Raw genomic sequence first — 12,002 nt, forward strand, 5'->3', positions numbered from 1 at the left:
TCATTATTCAGCATACCAGTGCATGAATAAGAGCCACTTTCTTTTGATGCTAGGAGGCACTATCTCTTGCTTGTTGATGAATGGCTTTGGTGAGTATACTATAAGTTTCCAACTAAGAGGAGCTGTCATTCTGCAGGTACAAAATGAAGCCAAGACACCCTTGAAGAAGTTCTTGTTGAACTTGGCTGTTGCCAGTAAATTCAGTGAAGTGAAAAAGGGTATCATCAGACGTGACAGTCTGTGGGACAAGCTCATCTTTAGAAAGATCCAGGTATGTTGGGTAGGTCCTGATGGTGCCACGTGCGTGTCTGGGTTGCCCTCTGCCTCAGCATACTTTGCTTTTCCTTTGATGGTCAAGCGTCTGTTTAACTGGAGACCCTTTGGCACTTTCTGTGTTCACTCAACCTTTCGAGATCTCTCTCAGACAACTTTGCCACTAAAGGGATTTGGCCAAAATGCAGAAAGTGGATTTTTCTTAGGTTCTAGCGCTTTCATTCTCTTAGGTGGTCTGTTGAGAGTCCTAAGTAATTTGAAAGGTCTAACAATACAAATTACCTGAGGAAATGTCAAAAAAAAAAAAAATTGCAGGTCTGGTTCCTGCTGTGGATGGTGGTGACCATAAGGGCCAACATTTTAAGTTCTTTTCTACAATGATGGGCCCTTTCTAAGTGCTTTGTGAATTAATGAGTTTAATCCTTATGACAACACTGGATAAGTGGGCTGTTCTGCCCATTTTGCAGTGCAGGAGACTAAAGCTGCAGGAATAGTTTTCAGCAGGTCTTTTGTTTCTATTAAACAGGAAAGCCTGGGTGGGAAGATTCGGCTCATGGTCACCGGAGCTGCCCCCATCTCACCTCCCATCTTGACGTTCCTTCGGGCAGCAATGGGATGCCTGGTAAGCCAAGCACATTTTTTAAAAAATTTTTTATTGGGGTGTAGTTGCTTTACGGTGTTGTGTTAGTTTCTGCTGTAAAGCAAAGTGCATTAGTTATATACATCCATGTATCACCTCTTCTTTCCTTCCCGTTCAGGTAACAGGTCCCCTTTTTGGGATGATAGCTGATTTCACTTTTATACAAGTAAAACTCACTACTTAAATAAAATTGAAAACACAAATGAAAAGTGCCAAGGTGAAAGTCAGCCAGAAGCTCAAAGTCAAGAGAAAATATCCTTCCAGTCATCGCTTAATGCATCTGTGTAAAGAAACCTTGACACAAATAGCATCAGTGTTAGAGAAAATTTGCCATTTGCAGCAGTGTGAATGGACTTGAAGAGCATTATGCCAAGTGACATAAATCAAAGACAAATTCTATGTGACATCACTTATATGTGGAATCTAAAAAATACAACAGACTAATGAATATAATAAAAATGAAGCAAGCTCACAGATACTGAGAACAAACTACTAGTGGTGGGTAGAGGGCAATTTAGGGGTAGGAGGGTAAGAGGTACAAACGGTTAGGTATAAAATGAGTTACAAGGATATTATTATATGGGAAATATGTCTGATGTTTTATAATAACTATAAATGGAGTATAATCTTTAAAAAATGGCATCAGTGTTCTAACACACTTGTTAAACAGTGCTCGGCCCATCCATATTAATTCTAGTCAGATAAACATCATTTTAATAGTTTTGTAATAGCTTATTGAATGTACCCAAATAACTAGTCTCCTGTTGATGCATGTTAAGTCTCTTCGGTCGTGTCCAACTCTTGACTCTTAGAGACCTACGAACTGTAGCCAACCAGTCTACTCTGTCCATGGGATTCTTCAGGCAAGAATACTGGAGTGGGTTTCATGCCTTCCTCCAGGGGATCTTCCTGACCCAGGGACTGAACCTACACTTCTTACCTTTCCTGCATTGGCAGGTGGATTCTTTACACTTGTGCTATGTAGGAAACCCAGTCTCCTATTTGAGAGACGTCATTTTTTTTTTTTTTTTTTGCTGTTATAATCAATGAGGTGATAAGGATATTAGTGAATATTTATGCAACTATTAATTTAGGATAAATCTTTGCAAGTGGGAATTATTGGGCCAAAGTATATGAGTTTTTTTACATGTTAATGTTGATGCTCACACTTCCTCAGAAGGGTCTTGTCTTTCTTATACATTCCTACAAATAATGCACAAGTCCTGTTAGCCCCACCTTGTTGCTAGTGATAGATATCTTCAGTCATTTAAATCTTAGCCAAATAGATACTTGAGAAATCTTATTACAACTTTGTTTTTTTTATTAACACCGAACATCTTTTGGGGGGGTCTTTTTTTCCCTTGCCCTCATCGTACTGAACATTCACAGATTTATTTAATAGTATTTGTGAGGTTTGTTTGTTTGGCTGCACTATGAGACATGCAGGATCTTAGTTCCCCAACCAGGGACTAAACCCAAGACCCCTACATTGGAAGTGCAGAGTAACCACTGGACCCCAGGGAAGTCCCTAAACATCCTTTCTATTGTTTACTGGCACTTGTGTTGCTTTCATGAATTACTACATTACTTCCTTATAGAAAAAAGAACACAGGAGAGTTTGGTTCTCTTTCACCTTGCTTTCTAAAAATTCATATAGTAATAAAATCAATCTTTGTTGTGTTAGAAGTGTATTTCCTAGTCTCATCTTTTGTACTGTGTACTGCTAGATAAAAGTTTTAAATGTTTATGCAGCAAGTTACCTTTTTTATGTGGCTTAATAAGGGCTTAGACCTTAGGTTTCCTGACCCAACCCTCAATATTGCGTAAAACTGTTTTCATCCAGATTTTCTGGTAACCTTGTGGTTTTACCTTTTTTCAATTAAGTCTCTGCTCCATCTGGAATTTAGTAAAAGGGCTTGAGTACAGATAGTCTCATATTTTACCCCCAGATGGCTAACTAGTTCATTCTTTTGTCCAACGTGCACAGCATGAATGAAACAAACAGCCTTGTCCTCATCAAGTACCACCTATGTGTGTACCTGCCTTCACAACAGATTCTGAATTGATGCCAAGGCCAGAGTTCCTCTGGCCTTTCAAACTAGCATCCTCTTGGCCATGCTTAACACCTTCCCTTCCCTCAGATCCTAAAACGCATAGATCAGAAGGCCCTAGGTCATATCCCTCCCAGAAATGCCTTCCTCTCTTCTGCCAGCTCTGCCTGGGACAGACCCCATCCCCACTTCAGACTCCGCATGTGTTTCCCCCACAGCCCCTCTCCAGTCAAGGTTAGCTTTCATCCCAGCAGTTGGTCTGTGCTACAGACCAAATCTGGCCTGTTTTCTCTATTTATAAATAAAGTCTTGGTGGAACACAGCCACACTCATTTATTTATGTATTGTCTGCTGCTGCTTGGTGCTATATTGGCAGAGTTAAGTCACTGACATAGAAACCAAGTGGCTCATATGGTCAAAAATATTCACTCTCCGGTTCTATATACAGAAGTGTGCCAACCCCTGTTCTATACCATACCTATTTCCCTTAAAATATATTTCTATTTTTTTTTAGCTCCTTTAGTAGCATGCCCTTGCCTAGGTTCAAGTCCAGTTGCCATTGGGTTGCGTGTCACTTAATGAATAACTCTCTTTTCCCCATCAGCTTGAAATGTCACATTTCCCAAAGTATAGTATGTTTCCATACTTTGGTCTATTTCTGGACCCTTTTGGTTTTTAGTGAATCCACAGTTGTAAAGACCTAACATCTCAGGTTCTTATGAATTCAAGGTTTTAAGACACCAAGTGTCCTCCAGCTGTTAGACACCTTGCTTTCCTCATGTCTGGTCGTGGGGCATGGCCAGCTCCTGGTTTAGCTTGAGTAACTCTCAAATCCCTTCTTTGGTTCACACAGGTGTTGGAAGCTTATGGTCAAACAGAATGCACTGCTGGCTGTACAGTTACATTACCTGGGGATTGGAAATCAGGTATGTTCTTTGTTTACTGGACAGCAGGTGCAATGGCTGGGTGAAGAGTTCTAGATAAACTAGGATTTGGGTGTTTAGATAGCCTGGAGGAATACTCCAGGAGGAATGTGGCAGATCCTAAATCTAAGGGTTGGTCAAGGCCTTTCTATCTTGACTGTCCGGCACTGGTGCCAGATGACTTTTCAGTTTTATTCTTCTAGAGTCAATCCATAAATATCTCTCAAACATGGCTGGAGTTATCACCATTTCCCAGTCTCCTGGCTGATTCAGTGTGATGTGTTCTAGGCCACGTTGGAGTCCCCATGGCTTGCAATCATGTGAAGCTGGAAGATGTACCTGATATGAACTACTTTGCCGTGAACAATGAAGGAGAGGTGAGTAGGCTGTGCCCAGCATTCATTTTTACATATTTGTGGTGGGGATGTGTGTATCAGAAAAAACACACAGTTGTGAGCAGGTTTGTGTTTGATTCTTTCGAGAATTTTAGCAAGGACTTCAGTGTCTGGGAGCCTAACTTTGTCCCCCACAATGAGAATTAAAATCTGATGCTGTTCATTAGTGTCATTGGTGTTTGTCACTCAGTTTTGTCCGACTCTTTGCAACCCCATGGACTGTAGCCCACCAGGCTCCTCTGTCCATGGCATTCTCCAGGCAAGAATACTAGAGTGGGTAGCCATTCCCTGTCCAGGAGATCTTCAATCCCGACCCAGGGATTGAACTCATGTTCCCCACATTGCAGGCAGATTCTTTACCATCTGAGCCCCTCGGGAAGCCCAGTGTTCCTCATACTATAGTGGAAAGCATCAAATTAATCAAAGTGGTGGGAAAAAAAACAAAGATGAAAGGCAGGAGTAGGTGTTTGTAGCAGCTTTTGCTGTCACCACCTCGTCCCAACTTCTGTACAGATCTGCATCAGGGGCACCAACGTGTTCAAAGGATACCTGAAGGACCCTGAGAAGACACAGGAAGCCCTGGACAAGGACGGCTGGCTTCACACAGGAGACATTGGTCGCTGGCTCCCGGTGGGTGCTTCTTCAAAACTTCTGGGTGTCCCTTAACAGTGGAATAGACTTGCTGAAAGTGATAGCCGCTCAGTCATGTCTGACTCTTTGCGACCCCATGGACTGTAGCCTACCAGGCTGCTCTGTCCATGGAATTCTCCAGGCAAGAATTCTGGAGTGGGTTGCCATTCCCTTCTCCAGGGGATCATCCCAACTCAGGGATCAAACCCAGGTCTCCCGCATTGCAGGCAGATTCTTTACCACCATCTGTGCTACCAGGAAAGCCCAAGAATACTGGAGTGGGTAGCGTTCCCTTCTCCAGGGGATCTTCCTGATGCAGGAATCAAACTGGCATCTCCTGCATTGCAGGCAGATTCTTTACCAGCTGAGATACCAGGGAAGCCTGGATACTAGAAATGACTTGCTCAAAGACAGGGGAAAATTTGGTGACTTTTCCAAAGAAGTGTAGTAGTGTATTTTGTTGTTGTTATTGTGATTTTTACTTTTCTTGTGGCAGAAACAACTCAAGATAACTCCATGGGCCTACAGTGTTTGCCTTTTATAGGGATACATATTTTTCCCCCATTTAACATGTAGAGACATATCAAAATGAGGATGCAGGATTTCTAAGCCAAGTGTATGCAGAGACTAGTTTTTGCCTCTCAGTGACCTTCACAGCCTCTCTTGGTGGAAGACACTGAGACTTTCTTTAAAGCATAGCTTGCTGACAAAAAATCAGCAGTAAGTAGTCTCTGTAAACCCCATCTGTTTTCCTAAGAGAGGAAATTCTTGCATAGTAATGATGGTGCCTTAGAACCCCTGTAGGCAATTTTCAAGAGCATTCCTCTCTGGAAAGTTTTTGTCTACTATGTGCTGGGGGAGTGGGAATGTAACCAGATTTAAAACCCTCTTCTTGCTCAATATTCTCAAGATTTAAGTCATATTCAAGCAATGTTTGACAACAAAGTCTCTAAGAACACTGGTGCTAATGATGTGTTTCATAGATGTGGGTGTTATGGTAGCATGTCTGTGTCTGTATGGTAAGAGTTTCCAGGTCTAATAAGCCCAAAGTATAGGCAATAGATGTGTTCTCACACTAGAATTATAAAGGGCTGAGCTTTACTCATCACTTTCAGATAATGTCTGTTAGGCTGAGCTGGTGGTTGATTTCTTGAGTTGGCCTTGTTGATGGTTCCAGGGTTGGTTCAGTCTATTGCCCTATTTCGGGTGTGATCATGTGGACTGTATTTGCCACTTGTCCCAGTTCTACAATTCAAATCCCTAAAAACCTAAGCTCCTCAAACCAATTAGCCCAGAGTAGAACCTGCAAATGACCTCTGGTGGCTGGTCAGAGAGCTCTCCCTGGCTCTGTTTCTGTCTTAACAGGCGCAATTACTGACTTGTTTGATTAGCAGTGGCACAGTGGAGCTGTATAGACTGCTCCTGGATCTAATGGGAATAAAGAAAAGGGAGACAAGGAGGGGAAGATCTAATTCTAAAGTCTTAATAAAAGATAACACTTTCCCTGTTCCCAAGAGTGCTGGAATGAAGTAATTAGAAATTAAGTTACTAGAAATTAAGAGCTGCAAAATTTCTTTGTTGGATGAGGCAACCATGTACCTAATCCCAGTGGGTTCAGGGGACTTTTTCTGAGGCTGCCCACTGACTCTTCACAGACGTGTGCAGTATAGACAGGTTTCGTGGAAGGCTGCGTCCCCTTTCTCCAAAGCCAAAAAGAGAAATGAAAGATTGTCCAAAAGTCAGTGGAGAGCCCAAGTTTAAAAGGGAAGCTTAAAAACAAAAAAAGGAAGATTACCTCTGATTTCACCTCGCTCTTCACTGACATCACTCAATAGGCTCAGAAACACTGACTCTGTTGTCTTTCTGTCTGCTACAGAACGGAACTCTGAAGGTCATCGACCGAAAAAAGAACATATTCAAGCTGGCCCAAGGAGAATACATTGCTCCAGAGAAGATAGAAAATATCTACATCAGGAGCAGTCTGGTGTCGCAGATTTTTGTACATGGGGAAAGCTTACGGGTAACAGACATTTCTTAATAATAGCCAGTTTTATAAACACTGTGCTTAAACTTGGTTTCTTGGGAGTGCGGGAGGATTGATATGCAGAGGTCAGAGTTACTTTAAGCTTAATATTGAGTACCATTTCTTTTTGAACAATCACATTTGAATAGAACATTTTTGTAGAGATGTTAAGTGGGAAAATGAGATTAGAGTTCCATGAGAGTTTGAAATATATGATGAAAAAATAGTAGGATTCAGTTCAGTTCAGTTGCTCAGTCGTGTCCGACTCTTTGCGACCCCATGAACTGCAGCACACCAGGCTTCCCTGTCCTTCACCAACTCCCAGAACTTGCTCAAACCCATATCCATCGAGTCGGTGATGCCAACCAACCATCTCATTCTCTGTCGTCCCCTTCTCCTCCTGCCTTCAATCTTTCCCAGCATCAGGGTCTTTTCCAATGAGTCAGCTCTTCGCATCAGGTGGCCAGAGTATTGGAGCTCCAGCTTCAGCATCAGTCCTTCCAATGAATATTCAGGACTGATTTCCTTTAGGACTGACTGGTTTGATCTTGCTATTCCAGGGATGCTAGCCCTGAATGTCAGGCTTGGGAACCGTCACATATTAGGAAGATGTAATGCTGCCTTCTTTGCCCCACCAGGGGGCAGTGCTGCGCTAGTTCACATGCCTTCATTTCCTTTCCAGTCATTCCTAGTGGGAGTGGTGGTTCCTGACCCAGATGCACTTCCCTCATTTGCAGCCAAGATTGGGGTAAAGGGCTCTATTGAAGAACTGTGTCAAAACCAAGTGAGTCTCACTCAGGAAAGCCTATGCACACCCACGGGTCCATCGTGGGAGGGGGATTCCCTGTTCTCCCCACCCTTCAACTTGGGCACCCAGGGTTTCCTGGAGCCTCCTTGCTTGGAAGAACAGACTCTTGCTGTGTCTGTACTGGCTAGTTTTATTAGGCTGGAAGATGGGATGGGGAGTTTAAAAACAACTACCAAAATCCCTATTCTTTTCATAGTAAGATGTGCCTTGTGAAAAAATTAATTGGAAAATGAGGAATTAATGCCATCCTGAGAAAACCCCTGTTACCATTTAGGTTTGCTTTTTCTTCTCATCATTGTCTTTGAGCAACATTTAGATATCACAAATGCTTGTGCATACCTCCACATCCTGCTTTTATCCTGATGAGTTTAGTAGGTGTTTGAATTGGTTCCTGCTCAGCCTTTCCTTTAGGCTTTTTCAACAACCAGTCTCTAAGCTATGTTTTCTATTCATAGACTATAAAGAAAGCCATATTAGAAGACATGCAGAAAATTGGGACAGAAGGTGACCTTAAATCCTTTGAACAGGTATGTACTACTCATGTTATCCTGCCCTCTCAAGTCACACTAGAAAGTGTTAAAGTTTGTATTTATTATAGGGTTAAGAAGTTCAGTTTCCAAGGGACTGACTTCAGTGGGACTGTTAACCCATTAATGACAAATGGCAGCGACCTTTGCATTCATTTAGTAGTCCCTCCATGCTGTCCATTATTCATTCTCCTTCTCCACTCATGTCTTTCCCAAATTATTAGTGTGAGAATGAGCATATGTTACTGTTCTCCTAACCCTCCCACGTCATCATGCCACTTCTATAAAAGAAAATATTCTCTAAGTTTCCGCACATAGCATTTATCTTTTTAGTTTTGACCGAGCTGGGTCTCCATTGCTGTGGGCTTTCTCTAGTTGTGGCGAGTGGGGGCTACTCTCTAGTTGTGGCGTATAGACTTTCCATCGTGGAAGTGGCTTCTCTTGTGGGGCACTGGCTTTCAGGCACACAGGCTTCAGTAGAGGTGGCGTGTGGGCTCAGTAGTCACGGCAGACAGGCTTAGTTGCTCCGCCATGTATGGAGTCTTCCCAGACCAGGGATGGAACCCGTGTCCCCTGCGTTGGCAGGCAGATGCTTAACCACCGGACCACCAGGGAAGTCCCACATAGCAGGAGGGCTCCACAGAACAGTCCAGACCACTAATAAATGTGTGCACGTGTGCATCTCTTCCAGGTTAAATGCATCCATTTACATCCAGAGCCATTTTCCATCGAAAATGGACTTTTAACACCAACCTTGAAAGCAAAGCGGGGAGACCTTGCCAAGTACTTTGGGACTCAAATCAACAGTCTGTATGGGAACACCCGGGAGTAGGTTAAGGTACTTAGAGCTGCAAGGGGCCCATAAGTATCCTGACTTGTAGGAATGTGGATTAAAAACTAATCTTATATTCATTTTCTCTTTCCTCCTGTTGTTTTACCTACTAAATTATAAAACCATAACTTTAGGGCTATTCAGTGAGAGACTTAGCACGTGGAAGCTTAGCCTTGAACTAAATAACTCTTGTCTTTCCCATCTTAAATGTTGCTTAAATGACATGTTAGGTGTTAGGACTACTTTTATTAAGATACCTTCCTTCAAGATCCGTCTGTACAGTATCTTTGTTCCTGCCTTGTGATCTCCAGCCTTTGTAAGTGATAACTAGTTCAGAGACCGTTTGGGACTTTTTCCTTGTTTTATAGTTAACCTAGTTTATTGGTGGTCTCAATATTTAGAGTTTCCAGTATTCAAATTAAGAGACCTTTAGATTCTGAGGAACTTATGAACACATTTTCTAACTATTCCATAAAACCCCTAACATTAAGTAGAGTTTTAAGCTATAACAATATTAATCATGTTTAGGAGACAGATTTCTTCTATGTCTTTCTGTGTTTGCTAAAGTCTGTGTCCAGAAAGGGAAGAATGTGATCCCACTGAGCACTTCCTAAACTCTCTAGTTTCTCTGACTTGGGAGAAGGTAAAACTGGGCCTGTAACACTCTGTCTAAAAAGAATGTTCTGAGAGTGTTTTCCACCAGTATACCTGGTGACTGAATCTATTCCTACCAGTTTGCTGCTGAGCTGGAAGCTATGGGTAAAGGAGCTGAAGCTCATGTCAAGCGCACCTTTCCAGTAAATGAAGCAAGCGCCGAATGGCAACCTCCTGATTTGGGAATACAGGCACGAAGCCTGCACAACAGCCACACCTCCTGGGAAGGAATCGACTGATCTTTCCTCCCGACTCCACTTCCTGCTGTCCCTTACCCGCCTTCAACACGTACCAATATCGCCTGAAAATATAAAGTGTTAAGAATAAACTATTGTAGAACACTGAATTTTGTGGTGTGTTTCCTCATGGATCGTGAAGAGTCAGCCTTGGACCAGGGTTCCTTGACAATCACGGAAGCTAATGGCTCTCAAACTTGGCTACACACTAGAATTACCTGGGAGTTTAAAAAGATACCAATGCCTGTGTAACACTTCATGGATTCTGGTTAACCTGGCCAGGGGTACAGGGTGGGCATTGGGATTTTTAAACGGTCCCTAGGTGATTCTAGAATGCCACTATGTTTGACAGCTACTGAAGGAAATGACCTTGAGGATCAGGCCTTCTATCCCACAGCTGTGAATAAAAAAAATACCAGTCGAAGCCTGACTCCAGCTGAGCACAATGTGTGCTCTTTCTCCTTTATCATCCATGTAGTCTTGAAGTGTTCCTCTCTGGTCTTTCTAGACCCTGAGCTCAGAAGAGCTAGTCTGGGATATTGAGACGGAAGGGAAGGCAGGAATGAGTTTCCCTGCATGTCTAGCTCCTGTTGTCTCCTTGACCTCCTTTCCCACTACCCCCTCACTCATTCCGGCTGAACCCACACTAGCTGCCTTCCTGTCCTCAGACATGCCAGGCACATTCTAGCCTGTTGTTCTGCCTAAAAGGCAGATGCTCCAAGAGACACATGACTTGTCCCCTCATATGCTTTAAATGTCACCTCCATCAGACTGTTCCACCTGCTTTCTTCATAATCCATGACTCCAGCTGACATACGTTTTACTATCCGTCTACCTCCCTCGTCCTCACTGGAGTGGGACAGAGTCCTCTTTCATGCACTGCTGAATCCCCAAGTGCCCTTCCCTTGGTGTTCACTGTTACAAGCCAGACCCCCAATCTCAAGTTCTCTGCCTTGGAAAGAATTCCTCTTTGAACAGGTGACTACTAATTCTACTCTTGTGTTTAGAAGAGCCTGACTTTAAGCCTCCAAGTCTACCAGCCTAGAACCTACTACTCACATCTGCTTCAGCCTTGGATAGATTCAAGCGAACATGAGCAGACATGATTAGGTTGAAAGTCTCCTAGACAGCGGCCAAGATGGTGTAATATACAAAGACCCTGAGTTCACCTTTCATGGGCACACCAATATCACAACTAGCTGCAGAACAACTATTGATGGAAAAAACTAGAACTTACCAAAAAAGATCTTCTACAACTAAAGACATAAAGAATGAACCACAGTGAGAAGGGGCTGTTGAGAGCAGACTTGTAAGGGCAGATATAATCAAATCCCATACCACTTGGCTGGGCGATCCTCAAACTGGAGAATAATTACATAGCAGAGGTTCTCTCACAGGAGAGAGTCCTGAGCCCCGTGTCAGGCTCCCCAGCCCAGGGATCTGGCATCAGAAAGACAAGCCCCAGAAAACTGGGGGAAATACAGACCTCACTTTTCAAGAGTACACATAAAATTTCATAAAATTTCATGTGCACTGGGACCCAGGGCAAAAGCAGTAATTTGACAGGAGCCTGGGCTACATCTACCTGCTGGTCTTGGAGAGTCTCCTGGAGGGGCAAAAGGCAGCTGCGGCTCACCCTGGGGACACAGACACTGGAGGCAGACATAATACGGAACATTCAACCACATGAACCCTCCTGGTGACTGCCATACTGGCTCATCTGCACCAAGACTTGGCCCCACCCAACAACCTGAAGGCTCCAGTGCTGGGATGCCTCAAGCCAAACAACTAACTGGGGAGATACAGCCAGACCCATCAGGAGACAGGCTTCCTAAAGACTAAAGAGCCCACAACCAGGTCCTGACATGCCCCTAGGCACAGCCTAGTCCACCATGGGGTCAAAGTCCATCTCCACCCGCCAGTGAGGAGATAATAGCTAAAAACTTCCCTAATCTGAGAAAGCAAACAGCCAAGTCCAGAAAGTACACAGAGTCCCATACAGGGTTAACT

The 12,002-nt window shown here is 43.4% G+C and overlaps 1 protein-coding gene across 4 annotated transcripts in view; it reads left to right on the forward strand.

Annotated features, from left to right (window-relative positions):
* ACSL5 (acyl-CoA synthetase long chain family member 5) overlaps positions 1 to 10,102 on the forward strand; it is a 50,565-nt gene extending 40,463 nt beyond the window's left edge. For all 4 annotated transcript variants that reach the window (XM_070470161.1, XM_070470162.1, XM_070470164.1 and 1 more), the window contains 10 exons: positions 137 to 271; positions 800 to 895; positions 3,818 to 3,890; positions 4,176 to 4,264; positions 4,796 to 4,912; positions 6,789 to 6,932; positions 7,618 to 7,719; positions 8,199 to 8,270; positions 8,962 to 9,108; positions 9,837 to 10,102. In XM_070470161.1, the coding sequence (XP_070326262.1) occupies positions 137 to 271; positions 800 to 895; positions 3,818 to 3,890; positions 4,176 to 4,264; positions 4,796 to 4,912; positions 6,789 to 6,932; positions 7,618 to 7,719; positions 8,199 to 8,270; positions 8,962 to 9,102 (969 nt within the window). In that variant the 3' untranslated portion in view covers positions 9,103 to 9,108; positions 9,837 to 10,102. The remainder of the gene's footprint in view (positions 1 to 136; positions 272 to 799; positions 896 to 3,817; positions 3,891 to 4,175; positions 4,265 to 4,795; positions 4,913 to 6,788; positions 6,933 to 7,617; positions 7,720 to 8,198; positions 8,271 to 8,961; positions 9,109 to 9,836) is intronic.
* The last annotated feature ends 1,900 nt before the right edge of the window (positions 10,103 to 12,002 follow it).

Source organism: Odocoileus virginianus, chromosome 7 (assembly GCF_023699985.2).
Source record: "Odocoileus virginianus isolate 20LAN1187 ecotype Illinois chromosome 7, Ovbor_1.2, whole genome shotgun sequence".
NCBI classification, from domain to species: Eukaryota; Metazoa; Chordata; class Mammalia; order Artiodactyla; family Cervidae; genus Odocoileus; species Odocoileus virginianus.